The 24,872-nt window shown below is 41.9% G+C and overlaps 1 protein-coding gene across 5 annotated transcripts in view; it reads right to left on the bottom strand.

The window, feature by feature from the left end:
- EXOC2 (exocyst complex component 2) overlaps positions 1-24,872 on the bottom strand; it is a 273,747-nt gene that overhangs the window by 92,390 nt on the left and 156,485 nt on the right. For all 5 annotated transcript variants that reach the window (XM_033934892.1, XM_033934888.1, XM_033934890.1 and 2 more), the window contains exons 14-16: positions 19,664-19,732; positions 10,737-10,894; positions 3,058-3,179 (exon numbers count right to left, since the gene is read on the bottom strand). In XM_033934892.1, the coding sequence (XP_033790783.1) occupies positions 3,058-3,179; positions 10,737-10,894; positions 19,664-19,732 (349 nt within the window). The remainder of the gene's footprint in view (positions 1-3,057; positions 3,180-10,736; positions 10,895-19,663; positions 19,733-24,872) is intronic.

Below are 24,872 nucleotides of genomic sequence, written 5' to 3'. Positions count from 1 at the left end.
TTAGTTTCCTCTCTAGTGTGTGTGTGTGGTTTCCCCTGCCCCCCCAACGGCAGCGGCAACACTTCTAAGTAAAGTTGGGGGGGGTCACTTTAAAGTTAACTTTTAATCCGGCACGCTGACGTCCTGCACGCATTTGTCCGAGCGGTTTTCTCGGCGTGCGATTGTCCTGAGCTCTTTTGACTCGTCACCATGGAAATGGGCTCATAAAAAACTGCATCCTTTATGTCTACTATATGTATTCTTTTACATTTAATAAAGTGAGGAGGTCCTTGAGAGGATGTTGTAAACATACATGTACTTTTCAATTTACAAAAATAGAGGATCAATTTTCTTCTGAAAGAGAGCCCTCACAACTTAGCAAGTTTAAATAAGCACAGGTAAATTTTAAAGTAATTTTCAGATCTAAAGTAAGGGGCCCTTTTATTAAGCTACGTTAAGCAACTAACGTGGGTTTTACTGTGTTGTAGACATCAGCATGAGCCCATGCTAATTTACATTTTATATAATTTAGATTTTTATTAATAAAATATACATTTATTTTTAAAATTTTACTTAAGTAGTTTGATCTAGAACTTTGAACAACTCTAACAGAAAGGTAGAAAACTAGGGTGTCTGGGGGGGGGGGGGGGGAGAAGAGAGAGAAACCTCATGAGGTGCAAGGAAAATTCAGAAAAAAGAACCTTAGATGGTGTGTATCTTGGGTGAGTGGAAAGCTATATGTACGTGTGCTCCTGAGGGTGGGAAAAGCTGCATCTGTGTCTATGTAAGAGAGAGAGAGAGAGAGAGAGAGAGAAAGGAAAGTTGGGTATGTTCATCCTGGATAGATGGTAGAGAATACCGAGGTCTGAACCTTCTGGGATAGGGGCAAGGTAAGGGTGGTTTATGCCTAAGGAGAGGATTTAAGCTAGTTGGGATGTGTCTCTCAGCCAGGGCAGGGAGAAAGTTGGGATATATTAGGCCATGAAGGAACCAGGCTCTTTTGACTGAAGGCTTCTATGCAAAATAATTATAAATAAATAATTCAGAGCTTTGCAGAATTTTCCAATATTTTAGCACAGAATTCTTCTAGTAGATACATGACATCATAATTTTCTGTGGTATCTTCAGGAGATGATTTTTTTTTTTAGGTTTTAATATTCTCTGGTACAAAACAAGTCAAACCAATTACCAATTCTCTTTAAAAGGTCTTTTTACCAAACAGCAGTATAAAATGGCCTTAGCATATTCTTATGCGGGTCTTTCCTGCATGCTAAAGCCATTTTTACCACTGGAGTAAAAATGTCAGAATTTCCTACTTTTTTGTATCAATGATCATACGCTAATTTTGCTATTATCCTGTGTCCATTAAATCAAATTAGCGTGTGAGCCCTTACCACCAGCCATTTTGAAGGAAGTAAGGACTCATGCGCTAGTCAGTTAGCATATGGTAACTTAGTTGCATCAACTGATTAACACAAAACATACCCACTCAGCTCCCTAAGACATGCCGACTCTGTGGAAAATATATATTTTTTTAGTATGAGGGTAGCACACGCACATCCAAAAATTACCACAGGACACCTCAGCATACCCTATAGTAGGGTTCCTCAACCACTGGTCCATGGACCGGTGCCAGTCCACAGAAATTTCTTGCCTGTTCACAGGGCCAGCAAGTGCATCAGGCCAGAGACAGTGTTCTTCAGCTGCCAATCCATGGTGCGATCAATGCGGCATTGTCTTCGGGCCAGCTCCCTCTTCCTCAGTGCTGCAGTGCACAAAGCTGTGGGCAGAGGCTCCTATGTGCGTCAGGTGCCTGACCCGGAAGCCTTCTCTCTGACCCAGTAACACTGAAGCACTGAGGAGGCGCAAGCCGGCTGGAAGATAACACCGGGGGCGGCATAAAATGACCAGGCAGGAGCAGGCCAGAAGGCAAGGTATAGCATGGAAGGAGGGAGACAACAACGGTAGGGGGGAATTATTTTATGTTTGACTTTAGTGATTGATTTACATCTGCTGTCTGTTCAGGAAGAAATGCATTTGTTTCTTTTCCTCTGGGGTTGTACTGCAATCAGAGTCTTGCATCTTAGGGTTTGTTTGTATATATTAGTACTTTTAGTTTTTGGTCCCGTATTTACATAGGGTTATCTGTGTACTGATTAGAATGAATATTGAGAAGCATAAGGTGTGCTTTGTGTATTTTAATTTTGTGGTTAACCATTATGTTTTGTTAATACGATTATATTGTGTGTGTGTGTGTGTATATATGAAAAATGAATGGAAAAATTGTGTTACAATTAGTACTATTATGGGGCGGGGTCTGGGGTAGAGATTAGATGGAGATGGGCAGGGTCTGGCCCATGACTTAGCCCAGTGTTCTTCAACTGCCAGTATGCAGACCAGTGCCGGTCCACAAATAATTATTTTATTTACGCTGGTCCATAGGTGTCAAAAAGTTGAAGAACACTGTCCTATAGTATACCATTTTTTGCTGCGTTAAGCACACATTAGTGCATATAGCAGCTTTGTTAATAGGCCCTAAGTTAGATTTTGAACCCCTTGGAGGACATAGAAATATCCACTGTATCTGAATATAACTTACCTTGAGTGAATACTGAAAAGTGTGAGGCAAAACCAAACAAAAATACAAATGTAAATAATTACTACTACAACATAAAAATAATGAGGACAATTCTATAACTAGGCACCTCCATTTAGAAGCTCTGAGGCCACATGGTGAGAACCTATTGTACAGTAAAACACAACCCAGGTAGCTACATACTGTTACAGAAGAGTAGCATAAGTTGATATCAGTGTGCCTAATTTTTAGATGCCAGTTTGTAAACCAGACTGGAATGTATAGGCAGCTAAATGTAACAGAATACACATGTGGGAGCCCTGTCCATATCTTGCCCATGTGTACACCTATCTTGCAAATATGCTCTATGTAAGTTAAGCAGGTATTTGCAGAGTAGCACTTAGGCAGGGTATGCGTGTTAAGTGTGGGCATCTAAATTATAAATTTGCCCTTATAGCTGCACAAAAGGTAAGCATTAATCCATAGCCATCTCCCTTGATTACCTTCAGCAGTGTGTTCTAAAGTCACCATAATGCAACGCAAGCGAAGATCAAGAATAAGATCCTGGATTGTTTGCAGCATATCATTTGGAATTTCCAGGGCACTCAAGGATTCATAACTAAGCCTAGTGCAAAACAAAATAGAGAGTAAAATAGTTCAGATGCAATTTAACCAACAGAAAATTTATTTAGATAGCGACCACAATAAAGCAAAATGATTAAGTTACTCATCTGTAGCAGATGTTCTGAGGACAGCAGGACATTTATTCTCACATATCAGTGGTATCAACATTTAAAAAGGAGATAGAGCAGCATTTAAACTAGAAACTGGAGGAAGGCCAACAGTCGCTCAAAAGAGCATGATTCAGAAAAAGGTATCTTTAAAAGATATCATCATTGTAGGGAAGAAAGGGCATCCCAATAGCAAGGTTGCAATACAGACTACAGTATGCCAGGTTTCCTTAAATACAGAGCAGACTGATTTTAAAGATTGCAAATCATCCTCATCAAATGCTCAGAAAATTGTAAACGGGAATGACAAATATTGTTTGAAATGTCTATCAAATGCCAGAAGCCTAAGAAACAAGGTGGGAGAGTTAGAATTTATTGTACTAAAGGAAAGACAGATATAATAGGCATCTTTGAGATCTGGTGGAAGGAAGATAACCAATGGGACACTGTCATACTAGCTTACAAATTATACTGCAGTGAAAGGGTGGAATGAATCGGTAGAGGCATAGCTTTATATGTTAAGGAGGGCCTTCAATCAAATAAACTAAAATTTCTACAGGAACCAAAGCATACCTTGGAATCCCTATGGATAGAAATTATATTTGTAAAGGAGGAAAGGATAGTCATAGGAGTGTACTACATCCACCTGACCAGGATGAACAGACAGATGCTGAGCTGTTATAAGAAATTAGGGAGGCTAATGAACTGGATAACACAATAATAATAGGTGATTTCAATTACTCTGATATTGACTGGGTAAATGTAACATCAAGACATGCTAGGGAGCTAAAATTCCTTGATACAAGGACAGCTTTATGGAGCAGCTGGTTTAGGAACCAAGAAGAGGTACTCCATTAGCTCTTAGTGCAGTGCTTGTAATGGTGGTAATGGTGCTAGGGCCACTTGATAACAGTGATCATAACATGATTAGATTTGACATAATCCCTGGAATAAGTTCATACAGAAAATCCAATACAATAGTATTTTGCTTTAAAAATGAGACAAGAATAACATGATGAGAATAGTAAAAAAACCAATACAAAAAAACTTAGAGGTGCAGCTCAAATGGGTCATATTGCTGTTATATCTATCCCTAAAGGTCAAGGGGCTGACACCGCCTTATCCTCCAATTTTAGACCCATTGCTGGAATAGCTCTACTCACACAACTTCTGGAAACATTAGTATATAAAAAAAACCTCACAGACTACCTGGAAAAATAACTTTTGCTTACATCCCTCTCACTATGATTTCAGGCCCCAGCACAGCACTGAATTACTACTACTCACATTAACCACTAACATCAAACAAATGCTAAGTAAAGGGCAACAGTCAATCCTCCTACAGTTTGACATATCAGCTGCATTTGATTCAGTTGATCAAGAGTTCCTGAAGAATAAGTTTAGTGAACTCAGTGTTACTGGAACTGTTCCTTATTGGTTTAAAGAGTTCCTCATGAAGAGAGAATATTGTGTCTGGAAAGATGGCACCTTCTTCTGAAGGGTTGTCGCTTTTACCTGTGCTCTTCAACATATTTATAAGTTTGCATGGAAAACCTCAACTTCTGAGACGATGAATGTCTGCTATCCTATCTTCCTCTTGATCCCACTCTATACGGATGATAAGGATCTCCCTAAAACAGTTTTCAAAAACAAAGAAAAAAATCTACTCTTGGGCCCTTCACCAATAAACTAAAGTTAAACATCACTAACACCAAATTACTCTGGTTCCATTGTGAAACACAATCTGTCCCTACAAGCTTGACTTTGCCCTCCAATGCTTCACTAAAAGTGAAGACGACTTCCAGAGTACTTGGAATCCTTTTAGATTCTAAACTATCCTTTGGACCCCAAATCTCCAACCTTTGGGGAAAAAAATTTTCTACTGTTTAAACAATTGAGACTTATCAAACCTGACTTTTACAATAATCATTTTGCAATTCTGGTCCTAATTCAATTAGATTACTGTAACTTCCTCTATGCAGGCATAACTTCTAATCAACTGAATATGCTTCAAATGATTCAGAACACGGCAATCAGGTTGATCTTCGGTTTAAGGAAATATAACCACATCTCTGAGTACTATTGCAGATTTCATTGGCTACCGGTAAATGCTCAGAACCTGTTTAAGCTTTCCTGCATTGTGCACCATGCTCTGAATGCCAGCTCGGCAGAACAGACAGTCAATATGTTCTCCACCTCCCACTTCACCTCAGAGGATTAACAACCTACAACTGATTGTTCCTTCACCTAAGGGAATGAAATACAAATGAATAATCAACACCCTCTTCACATTTGCAGCTAAAAGAACCTGGAATGACCTTCCAGCACCCTTAAGAACAGAATTTAATTATCTCACCTTTAGAAGCTACTTAAAACTTATCTATTTGTTAAATACCTATCTGTTCAGTAACTTTACTTCTTGGAGTTTTTCTCTCCTGTTATTTTTTTATTGAATTATTGCATTATTATTCCCTAAAGAAAGATTAGGTTTTTACCTCGATAATCTTTCTTGTAGATGTGTCTAGTAGTCCTGAACCGTAGGGTTATCCATTTGAATGCGCAAATTGATTGCAGAAGGATGTAGTGCATTTTCAACTCCACCTCCTTCCCAGCAAACTTGCTCCTGTCCTCTTAGATTGTACAAAAGCAGTCAAAAACCACTATAATAGGAGACATAACAGAAAAGAAGGGAACAGGGAAACTCCCTGACACTATACTTCTGCTCTGCTCTGTAACAAGTATAACATTAGAAAAAAACTTGGTAAATGTAGGAAGAATGGACCATGTAGCTGTTCTACAAATTTCCTCTGACTAAACTGCCTGAGCCTCCCCCCACCATGAGGAAGCCACTCCTTTAGTGGAGTGTGCTTTCAACGAGATTGGTAGCTGCTTACCATAGCCAATGTACGAGGAAGAAATTGTCATTCTAATCCATCTGGAGATCGAGGCCTTAGACGCAGTCCTCCCTCGTTAGGCTTCACTGGTCAGGACAAAATGATGATCTGAGATCTTAAATTCATTGTTAACTTCAAGGTAACAGAGAAAAATTCTCCTGACATCCTGTAACTGTAATAGTTTGTCCTTCTTCTTTGAGCTCGTGGTTTGTTGAAAATCAGGAGCCATCGGGTAGAGCTTGGACAAGGCTCTAGTCACTCGCAGTGAACTCCCAATCAGCTCTGTAATCAGTTTGGTGATGTCTGGATGTGAGGGAAAGAACATGGTCTACAATAAGGAACCGCTCATAACTGAGCGCTGTATCGTGGAAGCTTGCAGGGATTCCAATTCGTAATTCCTGCTGCAAACTTGCAATAATGCCTGACAGCGAGGTTGCCTTGAAGATATAATGCCCAGTAGGGTCCTCCCTCTGGTCTAGGGTGATCACTGCCTCCTGACCTCTGGTCTTATGCTGAGAACAAGAATCTGCCAGGGATTTGGATACTCTCCAAATCTTCCATAAACATTTAAAAACCTGGTTATTCACCAAACTATAAATCTGCCTTCCTTTTTTATCTTTTATATTAATTTTTGTAAACCGAGTTGAGCTTTACTCTCATAAAGATTACATTACATTACATTAGTGATTTCTATTCCGCCAATACCTTGTGGTTCAAGGCGGATTGCATAAAAGTTTTCAGAGATTACATAAAAAGTTTACATAAAACTTTACAGGAATAGCATAAGAGATGTCATAAGAGTTACATAAGAATTACCAAAGAATTGTCGTTATCTTAAGGTGATAAATGTTGGGTAATAAGAATTACCAAAGAATTGTCGAGATCTTAAGGTGGTAAGTGATGGATAAATAGAGTTCTTTTAGCATTAGTTGGGTAATTAGAAGTGGGGTTGAGGTAGGAACTGGTCATGTTTAGGTAGGAACTAGTTGTGTTAGATAGGTTTTATGTATTTTTTGAAGAGTAGGGTTTTAGTATCTTTCTTGAAGGATTTGTACTCTGTGGTCGATGACAACAGAATGGTAATTTGTCTGTCCAGTTTAGCTGCTTTGGTGGCTATTAGGTTGTCATATAGTTTTTTTCATTTGACATTTTTGGATGGTGGGTGTGTGACATGGTCTATAAATTTAAGATTTAGTTTAGTTTAGGAAGTTGCTCCCTGGGACAGTAATGGCATAGAATCAGATCCCCAATCATCCCAGCCGTTATCTGATTGCACATCTTTTCCAGTACTGGGTCCATTTCTGGCTGTGGAGTCGACTGAGGGAAAATGCCCGCAGTCCTCCTCCCCTCCTCGATGTGCCTGTAGTAGTTGTGGAAAGACCCCAACAATTTAAATAGGCATTTCACTTCAGACTGACATAATCCAGGGTAAAGCCCTGAACTGGCAGCCCTGAGGACCCCTGCAGTGACTTCCTTAGTGGCCTCCTGGGATCCGTGGCACTTATGCATCTGTGTTTCACCAATACACTTTTGGAGGGCTCTGGAAATTATCTCTTCCCCTGAGAATGAGACTCCTGTGGATCCCCGGCCCTGGAGGACTCAGAGGAGGTTGAGCACATGGAACATGAACACACCTTGGTTGAACATTCAGCACAAACCTGGCATGCTATAGCGGTAGAAAGGCCTTAAGGGTCCCTAACTATCGATTTTAACTAAAATCAAGGGGGTTTAAGGCAGATAGAGGCTTTTAAATTAAAATTGGGAAATCCAAGATGGCTGCTGTGGCAGCAATTTTGGCACTAAAAACAGCCCAGGGGTGGAAAGTTAAAGACAAAAAATGTCAAAAAGGGTTTCTAGAAGAAGGAGACCATATCCCATGCCCCAGGAACCTTCAAAACCTCCAAATTCAGACCCTCCTCCCATGATTTTCTCCATAGGTGGTGCCTGACTGCTTCAAGTTCAGAACTGCAGCTCGGAAACTGGAGAAGATCTTTGCCTCAATTTAACTCCAGTATGTGGTCTTCAGGCTGCCAGTTAGACGAATGTCGGACTGAACCTTGACCCCCTAAAATTCTCGTGCCACGACAAGTTTGCATCTTCTCCCAGGTAAAGATCCTGAGCACCGAGCCTCAACTGTATTGCAAGAAAAAATATGAAAACAACAAACCACAGAGCAGATCAAAAAACCACCTTCTCAACTTGCTTGAAGAAGGAAAAACAGAGAGGGCAGAAGCAAGCCTGCTGGTAAGAAGGTGGTGTTGAAAGATGAGTGACATTCTTCTGTAATCAACTTGCGGGTTCAGATGGATAACCCTACCATTCAGGACTACTAGACACATTGCACTAGAAGTTGCAATCTTTAAAATTCTGATTTGAGATGTTTTTCTCTGTAGTTCATCCAAATTTCAAGGAGGCTTGTTTTGGGTAGATCTTAGATATTCACTAAAGTTAGATGCTTTTCTGCCATAATAGAACAAAACCAAAATATCTAGGGCAAAAATTGAGATTTTTGTGTAGACTTGTTTTAAATATGACCAAGTTACAAAAAGATGTCCTAAATCCTCCAGTGGTCACTGACCCCCTCCTACTCCCAATGATGTGACATGCCATACTCTATGACAGCATCAGATATGGTAGTCATTTGAGGGCTATTGTAGTGATACACATTGAGGTACAAGTTTTGTTCTTTTTCCTAATCATGGAATGCTCACAATACAAGGGGGGATATGGTAAAAGTTGTACCCGAGATCTTTTATATTAAGTGCACTGAAGTGCCCCATAGGCTGCCCCACTGATCTGCTGGAATGTCTGCATGGCCAGTCTACTTAAAATGATGGCCCCCAAACATCCCAATGGCTTGTTTTTGTCTGTTTTTCCCTAGGACTTCTTTTCTTTTAAATTGTACCTAAATATGGATGCACTGAGCACAAAAATGTCTAGAAAATGGCAATTTTTTAAACAAAAAATAGGATGTTTTCTGGTTCAAAAATTACTATTAGTCATTCAATTTTTTTGATGTTTTTCACAAAACGTCCAAAATAGGACTTGGAAGTCATGTTGAAAATGCCTCTCTATGGCTCCTGCAGACATTTTATAGTTGTGAATTTTGGTTTAAGGAATATGATGCTTTAAAGGTACACTTCACCCTCTGTATCCATGGGGGTTAGGTGCAGAGCTGGACTGCTAAGTGTGAAAAATCGCAAATAACTTCTCGGTTGGCTCTGGCCCACCCCCACCTCCCTCCTGTGTCCCCGGAACCTTACCTGGTGGTCTAGCGGTGAAGCGGGTCAGGAACAATCTTCCTATGCTCCTGCCCCGTGCAGAGCCGTCATCAGAATGGCTGCCATTCTGATGATGGTTCTGCACGGGGCAGGAGCATAGGAAGATCGCTCCTGCTCCGCTTCACCACTAGACCACTAAGTAAGGTTCCGGGATGGCTTGGATGGCTTAAAAATAGCCCAAAATTTTAGATTTAAAAAAAAAATTGTGACTAACTGAATCCGCGGATACTGAAATTGCGGATTCGGAGGGAGAAGTGTAGTTGTAAAAAGGGGGGGGGGGGGTACGATTGTTACTGTGAACAATCAGCACTATAAGCTATATACAGAGAGAATGAAGGAGGTAAAACAGAGGTGATTCAAAAACTGATCTGGTGGGCTACAAAAAAATATTAGAAGGAAGTATTTTCTATATAATAAAATCCTTAAGACTGTATATAAGAAGCTGAAGGGAAGAAATTTCAAAAGGAGTGTAAGAGGATAAACACCATGAACATATGTCCACCAAATGTTTTAGGAACCAAAAAAGCAGCAAAACTTAAAACATAAATGGGGCGGACAGAAAGGACATAAGAACATAAGAATAGCCTTACTGGGTCAGACCAATGGCCCATCAAGCCTGTTCTCACGGTGGCCAATCCAGATCACTAGTACCTGGCCAAAACCCAAGGAGTAGCAATATTCCATGTACCGATCCAGGGCAAGCAGTGGCTTCCCACATGTCTTTCTCAATAACAGACTATGGACTTTTCCTCCAGGAACTTGTCCAAACCTTTCTTAAAACCAGATATTTTGCTGGTAAATGAAGAGAGAAGATCAAAGATGATGTAAAATAGTACTTAGAACGATCAGTGGCAGGAACATATGGATGGACATGGTCAACACAATGACTCTTCTGAAATAAAGCTATGTAATATATGTTCATGAACCATACTCTATAGCAGTGTCTCGCAAACTTTCTGGCTGGCAGCACATTAAATCCAGTGCCCGGCCGGAAGGCACCCCAAAGTGCGTAGAGGCCCATCTGGCCGTGACCCGCCAGTGGAGGGATCCGGGAGATGCAGGGAGAGAAGGAGAGACTCTGGCTAAAAGGAGAGCCATCTGCGCCGGCTGACTGCCTAAAGGACTCTCCTCCTCCCCAGTGTGTCACGGCACACCAGAAATCTCAAGAGGTACACTGTTGTGAAAAACAGTTTGTGAAACACTGCTCTATAGAGTAACATGCTATAATAGTGGTAAGCAAACAATAGAGAGGTTATCAAAACATCCTTGCAGATACCTTATAGTATGAACAACATGAGTTAGCCAGACACCAGAGAGTTCAGATTTCATTTCCCAGCCACCATGCTGTCTTAGTTCTCCTTCTCTCAGACTAAAAGGAAGCAAAGCCCCACGGATAAGTTTAACCAAAGACTGCATCACTTCTTGAATCATTTGCTGCAAAAAAATAAGCAGTTAAATACATAATTTAGACAATCGTTATAAAAGGCCAACATGATTTACCAGGTAGCACTGTATTAACATTAACGTGCACATTTCTATTCTGCTTTACCTTCCAGTTCAAGGTGGATCACATAATACAGCACAAAACTAAATAAACAAAGTCAAACAATTCCATACATGATGATATTTTAATTATTGATTGCTTTTGTATTTTCCCATAGATTTTACGGCCTCTTTGAATATAAATCGCCTTGAATGTTTTTGGTATACTGTAATGCGATTAATAAGTGGTATAATAGATTAGATTTAGCTTTCCTCTAAAATTTCAAGAATAATAATTCACAACTATTCAATCTGACTTTAAATATTTTTGAAAGAGCCATGTTTTCAACTGTTTAAACAACCTATGAGCTGAAATCATCCTAAGCTGTTAGCAAATTTCAGAAGAAAGGACCCTGACCCACGATGGTTTTGTGCCATGATGGTTTATGTGAATTACAAATGGATTTAGCTAAATTTTGAAAATTCAGTCAGATTTCAGAACCTTTATGTAAACTTGTCTCAGACTATACAACAATTTTGCGTCATTCCATATAAAACCAAAAAAATCTGTCGAGTGACGATGTTCCCAAATAGACTTTATTTGAAAGTATCAAAGTTCCAAAGGTACACTAAAATCATCCACATAAAATAATTCCATCCACATAAAAGTAAATCATCCACATCAGAGCCTTAAAGGGCCTAGTCCACTAGGGATACAGGACCCAACATGGTCCGCGTTTCGACAAAAAGTCTTCTTCAGGGGTCCAATTGTGTGGTGAACCGGAAGTGAGACACTGCTAGCATTTGCACTTTTGGATATCAAGCAAGTGTTGAAGGCTCTGGCTAAAGGCCTGAGCCTTCCATGCCGCCTGACATGGAGAGGCTAGAAAATGATCTGGCAGAGAGCGGGCAAACTCCAGAGCATAACCATCCCGCACCACTTCCAGGACCCACTAATCAGACGTGATCTCGGGCGACGTGGGGAAAAACTCACGCAGCCGGGCACCCACCGGAACCAAAGGGGGCGCCGGCAAAGAGTCATAGGGCAGGACAGGCAGCGGGGGAACCAGCGAAGGGATTCCCAGCTCTCCGACAGGCCCCCCCCCCAAAAGGACTGCATGCACTGATAAAAACGTCCCCAGGAAAGCCCCGAAGCCTGGAAAATAGTAACATAGTAACATAGTAGATGACGGCAGATAAAGACCCGAATGGTCCATCCAGTCTGCCGAACCTGATTCAATTTAAATTTTTTTCTTCTTAGCTATTTCTGGGCAAGAATCCAAAGCTTTACCCGGTACTGTGCTTGGGTTCCAACTGCCGAAATCTCTGTTAAGACTTACTCCAGCCCATCTACACCCTCCCAGCCATTGAAGCCCTCCCCTGCCCATCCTCCTCCAAACGGCCATACATAGACGCAGACCGTACAAGTCTGCCCAGTAACTGGCCTAGTTCAATCTTTAATATTATTTTCTGATTCTAAATCTTCTGTGTTCATCCCACGCTTCTTTGAACTCAGTCACAGTTTTACTCTCCACCACCTCTCTCGGGAGCGCATTCCAGGCATCCACCACCCTCTCCGTAAAGTAGAATTTCCTAACATTGCCCCTGAATCTACCACCCCTCAACCTCAAATTATGTCCTCTGGTTTTACCATTTTCCTTTCTCTGGAAAAGATTTTGTTCTACGTTAATACCCTTTAAGTATTTGAACGTCTGAATCATATCTCCCCTGCCTCTCCTTTCCTCTAGGGTATACATATTCAGGGCTTCCAGTCTCTCCTCATACGTCTTCTGGCGCAAGCCTCCTATCATTTTCGTCGCCCTCCTCTGGACCGCCTCAAGTCTTCTTACGTCTTTCGCCAGATACGGTCTCCAAAACTGAACACAATACTCCAAGTGGGGCCTCACCAATGACCTGTACAGGGGCATCAACACCTTCTTCCTTCTACTGACTACGCCTCTCTTTATACAGCCCAGAATCCTTCTGGCAGCAGCCACTGCCTTGTCACACTGTTTTTTCGCCTTTAGATCTTCGGACAATATCACCCCAAGGTCCCTCTCCCCGTCCGTGCATATCAGCTTCTCTCCTCCCAGCATATACGATTCCTTCCTATTATTAATCCCCAAATGCATTACTCTGCATTTCTTTGCATTGAATTTTAGTTGCCAGGCATTAGACCATTCCTCTAACTTTTGCAGATCCTTTTTCATATTTTCCACTCCCTCTTCGGTGTCTACTCTGTTACAAATCTTAGTATCATCTGCAAAAAGGCACACTTTTCCTTCTAACCCTTCAGCAATGTCACTTACATACATATTGAACAGGATTGGCCCCAGCACCGAACTCTGAGGGACTCCACTAGTCACCTTTCCTTCCTTCGTGCGACTTCCATTAACCACCACCCTCTGGCGTCTGTCCGACAGCCAGTTTCTGACCCAGTTCACCACTTTGGGTCCTAACTTCAGCCCTTCAAGTTTGTTCAACAGCCTCCTATGAGGAACTGTATCAAAGGCTTTGCTGAAATCCAAGTAAATTACATCTAGCATATGTCCTCGATCCAGCTCTCTGGTTACCCAATCAAAAAATTCAATCAGGTTCGTTTGGCACGATTTACCTTTTGTAAAGCCATGTTGCCTCGGATCCTGTAACCCATTAGATTCAAGGAAATACACTATCCTTTCTTTCAGCAACACTTCCATTATTTTTCCAACAACTGAAGTGAGGCTCACCGGCCTGTAGTTTCCTGCTTCATCCCTGTGACCACTTTGATGAATAGGGACCACATCCACTCTCCTCCAATCCCCAGGAATCACTCACGTCTCCAGAGATTTGTTGAACAAGTCTTTAATAGGACTCGCCAGAACCTCTCTGAGCTCCCTTAGTATCCTGGGATGGATCCCGTCTGGTCCCATCGCTTTGTCCACCTTCAGTTTTTCAAGTTGCTCATAAACACCCTCCTCCGTGAACGGCGCAGAATCTACTCCATTTTCTCGTGTAACTTTGCCAGACAATCTCGGTCCTTCTCCAGGATTTTCTTCTGTGAACACAGAACAGAAGTATTTGTTTAGCACATTTGCTTTCTCCTCATCACTCTCCACATATTTGTTCCTAGCATCTTTTAGCCTAGCAATTCCATTTTTTATCTTCCTCCTTTCACTAATATATCTGAAAAAATTTTTATCTCCCTTTTTTACATTTTTAGCCATTTGTTCTTCCGCCTGTGCCTTCGCCAAACGTATCTCTCTCTTGGCTTCTTTCAGTTTCACCCTGTAGTCCTTTCTGCTCTCCTCTTCTTGGGTGTTTTTATATTTCATGAACGCCAACTCTTTCGCCTTTATTTTCTCAGCCACTAGGTTGGAGAACCATATCGGCTTCCTTTTTCTCTTGTTTTTATTGATTTTCTTCACATAAAGGTCCATAGCCATTTTTATCGCTCCTTTCAGCTTAGACCACTGTCTTTCCACTTCTCTTATGTCCTCCCATCCTAACAGCTCTTTCTTCAGGTACTTTCCCATTGCATTAAAGTCCGTACGTTTGAAATCTAGGACTTTAAGTATCGTGCGGCCGCTCTCCACTTTAGCCGTTATATCAAACCAAATGGTATGCGCTTAGCAATCGCTGAGACCACCATGTCCACCACTGGTGATTTCAAAGTAGCCCTATCCCCCTCTGGGATGGGATACAAATGAGCCATGGTGTGCACCAACCGAAACGGCGCCTCCGGCGCATTCCACTATGCCAGTACGAGATCCCGAATATACTGATGCATAGGAAAAGAGCGGGAAAAGCACGAATCCACCTAAGAAGAGGGTCTCCCACACGCGGGGTCTCCGGTGGCGCTTCTTCAAAACACAGCACTGAGACCTGCTGAATCAGGTCTGGTAGCTCATCCCTCTGAAAAAGGCGCATCACGGATGCCTCTTCGCTGAAGGCAAAAAACCCGCTGCCCCGCTGCCAGTGGCAGTCCCGAGAGGATCCCGGAATTCCTCAAAAGGATCCAGGTCCTCATCCAGCCCAACATGCTCCTCTGACCACCAATCCGCAACCTAATCCACCCGCGGGTGCTTGGATGAGGAAGGGTGGATGCTAAAAGAAAAGAAGGAGGCAAAGCCACAGGGGGTGAGGAGGGATCCCCACCCCCAAAAACCCCCTGGGCGCACGTGGGACCCGCAGACGCCTGAAAATAGGCTCTGCACAAAGAAAAATGTAAATGCCACAGCAGGGGACCCAGTTGAAACCTGCTCCTGTTTTTCCAATACAGGAGAAAGGTCACCTGAGATTGCAGACAAAATGGAGGGGCCTGTCTATTAAAATGGTGAAGTTCCTGTCCAAAAATAACCCCTCCAGGGCTTGTGGCTGGGAAGCTTGAACTGTCCCAGCCGCTAAAGCAGGCAAGCCGGCATCAGCTGTTAACAAAATTCAGCTGAGAGGGAATCCCTCCAGGGGCGGTGGGGGAAGACCAGGTTCCCGACTGCTCTCTGCTGACTCACGAGGCACTAAGGCCAGGGAGCCCTGAACGCCTGCAGCATCTGCCGATGGAGCTCCACGACCGCACCGGCCCAAACAGCTGTTTTCAAGCCGGCCGTGAGTGCCTCGCATCTGTACCAAATTGTGCATCACTTCTCCTGAGAAGTACTCAATTGGTCCATACGCAACCTAGCTAGAATAAAAGTGCCAGTTAGTAAAAAAATACAGTAATTGACAGCATATTTAAAGGGAAAGCAACCCTTTAGACTGGCACTACCTCAGGATTTTTTTTTTATAGAATAGACTCTCAAAGCAGCATGCCTTGCTAGACTTAGGGGGCAAGGCTTACTGCTGAGGCACCTCTAAAAAAATGTTGGGGAGGTGGAGAAAAAGGTGGGAGGGACCCAGCACGAGACCCACCGGGTTTGACACCCCCGAGTCGGACGGACCCCCAAACAGGGCCCACCCAAGCTCAATCCGGCACAAAAACGGGGACTAGGATCCCTAAACAAATTCCAATAGCCCTACCAAGGGAGATGGGTACAGCTCACTCACACCTGCTGGAGACTGAAAGAAGACTGATAGGAATAGGGGGAAGTTATCTCTTATGTGATATACACAGTTTTGATTCAGTCTCTACCTGCTGGTCATGATGAGATATATACCCACTTGTAAGATTAACCTATACCGGTCTGGAAAGTGCTAAAGAATCTGTCATTATTGCTGCCAATACAATTTCCGTGCTGAACAAAGAATAGAACCCAGATTAGGAATCCTTCAATAATCCACAGGCATCTAAATAATCTTCATACTGACTAACTACCACATCTTCTATTACTTTTGCTAGATTTGGAGAATTAGCAACAGGTCTTTAATTAGAGTAGATTTTATCATCCATCTTCTCTCCTTTCAGTAGAGGGTTTAAATTCATCAACGCCATTTCCCTTATAAGGGTGCCCCTTTGCAGTAGTTGATTTACATTACTGTCAGCCATCTACTCATGGCAATAGGCATCTGCTTAAATAGTTAAGCCAGATAAGGGTCTAAATTTGTTGTTTCCTTCACATGTGACATGAATCAAAAGACTGTATTATCGTATATACTCAAATATAAACCCATCCAAATATAAAGTGAAGTAACCTTTTTCCCCCCAAAGAAGGGTGAAAAAAGGTTGACTTGAATATAAAACAGACTCACTGCATTCTTATGAGGTTACTATGGGAACTCATGTCAGCCATTTTGAGTAGTGAGACTTCATGGGGCAGGAGCACAGGAGGATCGCTCTTGCCCTGGCTCACCTCTGAACCAACAGGTACCCGCGAGAACTGCCCCCAGCCAATCGGAAAGCGGCATGGGCCTAAGCGGGAGCATGTAAAGCTTGGTCCTGACCTCCACGCTCCTGACTCATGTGCCTGCTGCCCGGAAATAGTACAGAGCAATTGAGGGAGGGATATATGCTGAACCACCAGCCTGCTCGAAAAAGGTACGGCGGTGGCGGGTTGTTTTAAAAAGGTGGTCTGGTGGCGAGTGGTGTTTAAAAAGGTGGTGCGGCTGTTGTGCATGGGGGGAGGTGTTTTGCAGCTGTACGGGGGATACAAATTTTGCATCTTTGCTTCATAAGACGAACAGAGATTTCCACCCACTTTTGGGTAGAAAAAAGTGCGTCTTATGTAGCGAAAAATACGGTAAATTGTGCCTTTGATCTTGTGATCACATCATCTTGCATTGGATACCATGGGGATTACTGGGAAGGTATTCCAATGGTTTCAGGACTTCTTAAAATCCCGTACGTATCAAGTACATTTCAATGGAACTTATTTCAATAAATGGAGTAACCCATGCGGTGTCCCACAGGGGAATACAAATTAAATCTTAACTCAGACAAAACTAAGTTTTTTTTTTGCCTCTCCTTCCAATAAGACAATAGAAAAATATCTATGCTATTGACTTGAAAATTAAAATTCTAGGTATTTTTTTGGACAGGAACTTAACCATGAAAAGCTTTACTTCTGCTCTGGTTAAGAAATACTTTTTTATTTTATGGAAATTGTGATGATTAAGGGCTCCTTTTATGAAGGTTCACTAGTGTTTTTAGCATGCGCTACAATGCCATGCACGCTAACCCCGTGCTACACAGAAAATACTAACGCCAGCTCTATGGAGGCGCTAGCAACTAGCGCACGCTAAAACCGCTAGCGCACCTTCATAAAATAAGCCCTAAGTCTTACTTCAGCTCTACATCATTTAGAATATTGGTTCAGTCCCTGGTACTTAGAAATTTAAATTACTGCAATTCGGTCCATCTTGCAGGCCAACGGTCAAACTTAGATAGATTACATAAAATTCAGAACGCAGCAGTGTGTCTGATTTTTAATTTAAAGAAATCTGATCATGTCACTTCGTATTAGAGAGAGCTCCACTGGCTTCCATTTGAGGCCAGGGTACTGTTTAAATTTGGAATATTTTGCTACAAAGCTTTACATGGCCAAGCACTTTGGTACCTCTTGGATCAATTTACGTTTTTCAATGTAGATCACCTTTTACAGGTTACTTCATTATTTGTGTTCCTCCTGTGTGAGGCTGTGTCTACAAGAAGTTCTTACATCGAATGATTGCATATCAGGCAGCTAACTGGGATACTGAGCTTCGAAATTTAATTGCATCTTCAGGTTCATATATGCACTTTTGAAAGTTACTGATATCTACTTTATTTGTAAGATTCTTAGGGAACTAACATCCATGATGGTTCTTTTGTAAATCACTGTTCTGTTGTTGTATAGTCTCTTGGTTATGTAAACCACATCTGTCAGCATAGCTATCGCTAGCATTCAGCATTTTCAGTTGGCATAACTTATGTCAGCGAAGGCCTATGGGAAATTATATCAATCTGACTCTGGCATGTGAATGCAGATAGACCCTGAGGGCAGGGAGACTGTTTTAAGTAGCCCTGATTGAATCATGATTAGCTAAAAGGTATTAATGTCTGATTAAGAGGGTGCTTAGGACAATGGGTCCAGGTGCACAGATAACTAAAGTTAATCAGAAACTATTGTTAGAGGCATACTGGAAATTACATTTGACCATAGCCTATTCTTCGGCTGTCTAGCACAAGTTTACTAAGAAGGGGAAGATTTAACTTCTATTGAAGCTCAATAGTTTTCTATATTCAGAATAAGATTCCAAGCTATAAAAGCCTCCTCTCTGCAACACACAAAAAGCTATCTCTTGGCTCTTAGCACTCTGGTCCTCTCTTGTTTCTCTTGAGCTCTCTCTTTCTCAATCTCTCTGTCTATCCTTCTCTTTTTCTATGGAACACGAAGCATCACCCCATCCCCCTTTTCTCTCTCCCTGCCTTCTGGACTATATAAGGCAGGGAAACTGCTTTGCTCTCTACTTAATTGTAATGCTTAATTGTTGTAATGCCTATGAATACTACTTTTCTGTAAGCCTATTTCTATAATATATTCTTTATGCAATCACCTCTGGCTGTGCCTCTTTGATTCTACTTCCTGGTGAATCATCTGTGAGGGAACTGAACCTGGGACCTGGCGTTTGTAAGGGCGCCTCTCAAGTGACCCCACCAACCATATATTGTGGGGGGCCACTAACAAACCTCACAACATCGATCTGGAAGGTTTTGCAGTCTAGAAATGTACTGTAATGCAATGTAAGCTTTTTGCAAAACACGTCAGAACCCATTAACAATTCATCACATTCTACAAAGACAAAAGTCAATACATTTTTTTGATTCACGTTTCAAATGTTGAATGCATTGCATAATTTAAAAAATACTAAATGGCTTTTCAGTGCTATGATTTAAAAAAAGAGAGATTACACTTGGGGCATGACTCTAGATTTTGGTCTCTCAAAAACCTTTTTTCTGAGGACTTTATAATGCCAAAATGTATAGTTTAATTTTAAGTGAACTGGGTTATTTTTTCATAAGCATTTTAGATATTCCATTCCCAGTTCTTTTGTATATATTAGTGTTGCGCTATATTTTGCTGGCTTTCATAGTTTCTAACAGACACATGTATATGCAACTCCGTACAGCAACCTCCAAGCAAGGCTGCCAGGAATCTACACACATATTGCATAAAAGTAAGCACAATCAAAATACTGTAGCATGTCTACATTTTATACAAGTATACCCACACAAAAGTATACCAGTTTATTTCCACATTTAAAACATGCTTGAAATGCAGAAAAAAGTTTTATAAAATTTCTCCATATAATAATTTATAAATAACTCACCTTAAAGTCATTTTGCCTTTGCCTTGCATTCTTTTTTGATCTTTCTATCTGACCAGATTTTTCAGCAGTCTTAGAAAAAAAGAAAATAAAAACAATTAAAAGCAAATACAATTTGCTGTCATAGCTGGGAAAACTCTGAAAATTAGATTACAAAAATACAAGAAAATATTTGTTATACTGCTTTAGGGAAGATTAGGTACTTAACTTGATAATCTTCTTTCTGGAAAAAGGACATATGAGTCCTGACAATAGGTGATTATCCTATACTCGTGAGCTGATTGCAGAAGGATGAAATTTACATTCTTCAGTTCCGCCTCCTTTTTCAGTGCTATAGAGTCCCCTTCAGTGTGTACCAAAGCAATCAAACAGCACTAAAACAGAGAAATAAGAAGAGGGGTATGGGGATTCTCCCCACTAACATGTTCTGTTCTGCTCTGCTCTGTTAAACATAATAAACAAGGTACAACCAGGCATCATTTTGGAACATAAGAACATAAGAAGTTGCCCCCCGCTGAGTCAGACCAGAGGTCCATCTTGCTCAGCGGTCCGCTCCCGCGGCGGCCCATCAGGCCTAGTGCCTGAACAGTGAACCCTGATTAATTTTATAACTTACCTCTAATCCCATCCCTATAATCTACCTCTACTCTTATCTGTACCCCTCAATCCCTTTGTCTTCCAAGTACCTATCCAAAGCTTCTTTGAACCCCTGTAGCCGTGCTCCTATTTATCACATCCTCTGGTAGCGCGTTCCATGCATCCACCACCCTCTGTGTGAAAAAGAACTTCCCAGCGTTTGTTCTAAACTTCTCCCCTTTCAATTTCTCTGAGTGCCCCCTTGTACTTGTTGATCCCCTTAATTTGAAAAATCTGTCCCTGTCTATTTTTTCTATGTCCTTCATGATCTTGAAGGTCACTTTGGACAGCCACAAAACATAGAGACTTTAAGAAAGCACAGGTGTTTTATTCAGCATATGCAGACTCCTGAGCCCCCAAGCTGGCAGCTTCAGAAGTGCCAAAACCAGGAAATTATAGTGATATTTATGCATTTTCTGGCTGAAAAACTGAATGCTAGATACAACTTCTCATTTGTTACTTTTGCTACATTTTCTTAACAATCATTGGTCCTAAGCGCGCACTTATTATTGGTTCAGGGGTTAACCTTATAGTCCTATAGGGAGCAGGTCACTTATCTAAGCCCTACAATCTTTCTGTTACATGTCCAGGAGGGCGAACTACAATATGGTTATCTCAGCATACACAGTAAGAAGCTAACACCCAGTGTAGGCAGGCTAGAACATGAGATAAGTCAGGTCTGCAATTAAACATAATTCAGCATTTTTATTAAGGAGAAAACTTAGTTCAAGACTCAGAAAAACCAGTCCCAGACTCCTTCAACTTAACAAAATGCAACCAACATTAAACTTATGAAGCTCATAGAGTCTCACTTACTGCTTTTATTTTTAGTTTCTTTTTATTTTGTACATCTCATTGAAAGGAGAAAATCTCCAGCTCTGGACACATGTATTTGTCAAACAGTAGGCAGGCGAACTCCAGACTGGCAAGGTGGAGTGTCAAGACTCATATGTTCTTCTTCTTCCAAAAAGAAGATCACCGAGGTAAGTACCTAATCCTTCTTTTTGGTGCGAAGGACATATGAGTCCTGACAATAGGTGATGTACCAAAGCAGTCTCCTACATCTAGGGCGGGCAGATGAGCCTACTCTTAACACCAAGGACCTGAAAGCAGTATCTTCTTTCGCTGCCACATCCACCCTGTAAAACTCTGTAAAGGTATGGAGAGTAGAACATGTAGCTACACTACAAATCTCTTTGAAAGGAATGGCCCTCATCTCTACCTACAAAGACACCACATTTCTCGTAGAGTGTGCTCTCAAAGCAAATGGTAGCCATTTACCACAGCTAATGTATGCCAAAAAACCAGCCATACAAATCCATGTAAAGATGATTGACTTAAGATGTTGGCTTGTCTAGCTAGCATTTGAGCCATCTTTCAATATTTATAGTATATATAAAGAGAATCTCACTCTTTACACCAAAACAGTTCACTCCAACTTTTGCTAACCTTTATGTTTCAGTTCCCCCGACCTTGAGAAAGTTCGGCGAAACGCGTCGGGAAGGGGAATGGACTTTGAATAAGCTAAGTCTATTATTTATTATATTTATATAAAATAATTGAAATAAGTAAATAGTTGGGAAATAATACCACCTGTATCTATTGATAAGGGTGGATATCTGAATTCCTAAGATGTACTGTTATAAAGAAACTGGACTAAGAAAGAATTTATAAAACATTGATATATTATCTAGTGCTACTTGTCTAGCTAGCAGCATTGATCAAGACAAAAATATGCTCCAAAAGCTGAAATTCATTGGTTACTTTTAGGAATTGGAGAAGACATCTCTGTACATCCAGCAGGTTCTAAACTTTGTCCCTCTTCATGGAACCATGGTCTGGAAGTCGAGTAACCTGATGATTAATATGGAATGAAGACACCACCTTCGGTAAAAACGAAGGGACAGTACGAAAAGAAACTCCAGTTTCTGTAATTCTGAGGAACGGTTCCCTGCATGAAAGTGCCTGAATCTCAGAGACTCTCCTCGCTGAGGATATGGCTACCAGAAAGACTTCTTCAATGTTAGAATCAGCAGGGGATGCCTCCAGAAATGACTTGAAAGGTGCCTTGCAGAGGCCACTCAGGACAGTATTGAGCTTCCATGTGGGAAATGGCTGTCTCAACTTGAGCACCCTATGGAGGAGAGTGTGACATTGTGGTTAGAGCTATAGTCTCTGCACCTCAAAGTTGTGGGTTCAAACCCTGCGCTGCTTCCTGTGACCCTAGGCAAGTCACTTAATCCTCCACTGCCCCAGGTATATTAGATAGACTGTGAGCTCACCACGTCAGATAGGGAAAATGCCTGAAATACCTGTATGTAAACAGCTTTGAATGTGGTTGTATAATTACATTCAAGTCTCAATCCCTTTCCCCTTCAAAAATCTGACTACATCCAAATGTGAAGCCAAGGAACTCTTTTCCACTCAGGCTCTGAAACATGAGAGGCCCGTCATTTGCACTTTTAAGGGATCCTACGTCCAACCCCTTTTCCAGGCCGGCCTGCAGAAAGGCTAAAATCACTGACACCAGCACCCTCCAAGGACCTATCCAAATGAAAACAAACTGGAAAACACAACGTTCTTGACTTTCCTTTTATTTCTTCCAAAATGTCTTCAAACGGAATAAAAACCTTGACCACATGGATCATAAAAAGGTTGGACAAATTGTCATTCAAGATGGCGAACAATATAATAAAATTAACTTCATCGTCTAGGAAATAGATTAGTGTTTTTGAGCTTTGGCAAATTACCTCCATAATTCCAAAACACACCATTTATGATCGGACCCTTGAGAAAGGCTTATCAGCCGAAACACGGCCTGTTAGCCCTTTTTATGATCCATGTGGACAAGGTTTTTATACCATTTGAAGACATTTTGGAAGAAATAAAAGGAAAGTCAAGAACATTGTGTTTTCCACAGTTTGTATTTGGATTGCTCCTTTTTTCTGTGGGATATTGGGTCTTCTTGTTTTGGCCCTCCAAGGACCTCCCTGATCAGTCAAACACCACTGTTGAAACAACCTCCAGGATTTAGCAAAGGCTGCGATGGTTGTCAGTCTCTTGGCTCTAAAGAGGGTAGAAATAGCCACCTCCGAACAGCCTTTCTGCCCTAGGGTTACACCCTTAAGAGACATGCCATAAGACCAAAGCGTTTTGGATTCTCTAGGGGAACTGGACCCTGAGACAACACATCCATGTGCACCGGTAGCCTGAGACCTTTGTCTCTTTGCAGACACACCAAGCACCCATACCACGGCTGACGCAGCCAATCCAGAGCCACCAGGATTATCCATCCATGATGATTTGCTATCAAATGGTTGACCTGGCCATGGAGGAAACACGTACAGCTGATCTTGTGTTGGCCACGACTGGACCAGGGAGTCTAAGCTGGCTTGGCTCTTCTGCTGAAAAAACAGGCCACCTTCTTGTTGGCTGCTTATATCATGAGGTCAATCAGTGGAAACCCTTAGTATCCCACTATGCAATTGAAAGCTCTCTGGAACAGTGATCACTCCCCTCGGTGTAAGATCATCCTGCTGAGGTACTTGGCTTGTACATTATCTATTCCCACTACATATGCTGCCGATATCGCTTACAGGTGGTACTCTGCCTAATTGAGTAGCAGTTTGGCCTCCAGACACAATGGAGAACTCCTGGCATCTTCCTGCCAATTGATATAAGCTACCGCAATGGCATTGTCTGAGAACACTCTGACAGCTTTGCCCTTCAGGGGTTTCTCCAATACCTGCAAGGTAAGCCAAATGGCCCGTAGTTCTAGACGGTTTATGGTCCATTTGCTCTGCGACAGAGTCCATTAGCCTTGAACTGGATGCCAGAGGCAATGATCTCCCTAACTGTATAGATTGACATCAGTTGACAAAATCACCCAAGAGGAGATGCGGAGTGGCATGCTTCTCACCAATGTCTCCACTCGTAGCCACCAATACAAGTTCAGCCGAGCTTCTTCCGTCTATGTCAGTGGCTTCTGGAGTGAATCTGTCTGTGAAGACCAGCAGGACAACAAAGCATGCTGGAGAGGATGCATAGGAGCCCTTGCCCAGGGAACCACTTCTATGGTTTCTGTCATGGTACCTAGTACTTGGAGATAGTACCATGTTGTAGGCATTGGCATCATTAAGAAGTCCGAAATCTGTTTCATAAGTTTCCATTTGCATGGCTATGAAAGAAAAACAAGTTCTGTGGGAAAAAAGAGGAAAAGGCTCTCCTTCCTGGCCTCCATTGGCCCTTCTTGGCTGCTGTCATAGAGAGCCACTGGTGCTGAGAGATGGCTGCTGCACTGGTGGATCCTGTCCCCATCTCCTGGAAGAGGTGAGTGTCATTCTTTTCTCTGCTTCTTAGTTCATGCTTGAGATATGACATTTGGCTGACAAGACATTTCACCATTTAACTGTTACAGCACTAGTTAATTAGTGTGCGCTAATTTGTGAATTAGCTACATGTTGTGTAAGAGGATGGGAACTGGGCAGAGTGTGGGTGGGGACTGCACATTGTAGTTAGCCCATGGTATTTACTGCATGCACTCACATAGAGGTCCTGCAGCAAAAAAATTGGCCTT

The sequence above is a fragment of the Geotrypetes seraphini genome, chromosome 2 (assembly GCF_902459505.1).
Source record: "Geotrypetes seraphini chromosome 2, aGeoSer1.1, whole genome shotgun sequence".
In the NCBI taxonomy this organism is placed as follows: domain Eukaryota; kingdom Metazoa; phylum Chordata; class Amphibia; order Gymnophiona; family Dermophiidae; genus Geotrypetes; species Geotrypetes seraphini.
This window is presented reverse-complemented; position numbering and strand designations above follow the sequence as displayed.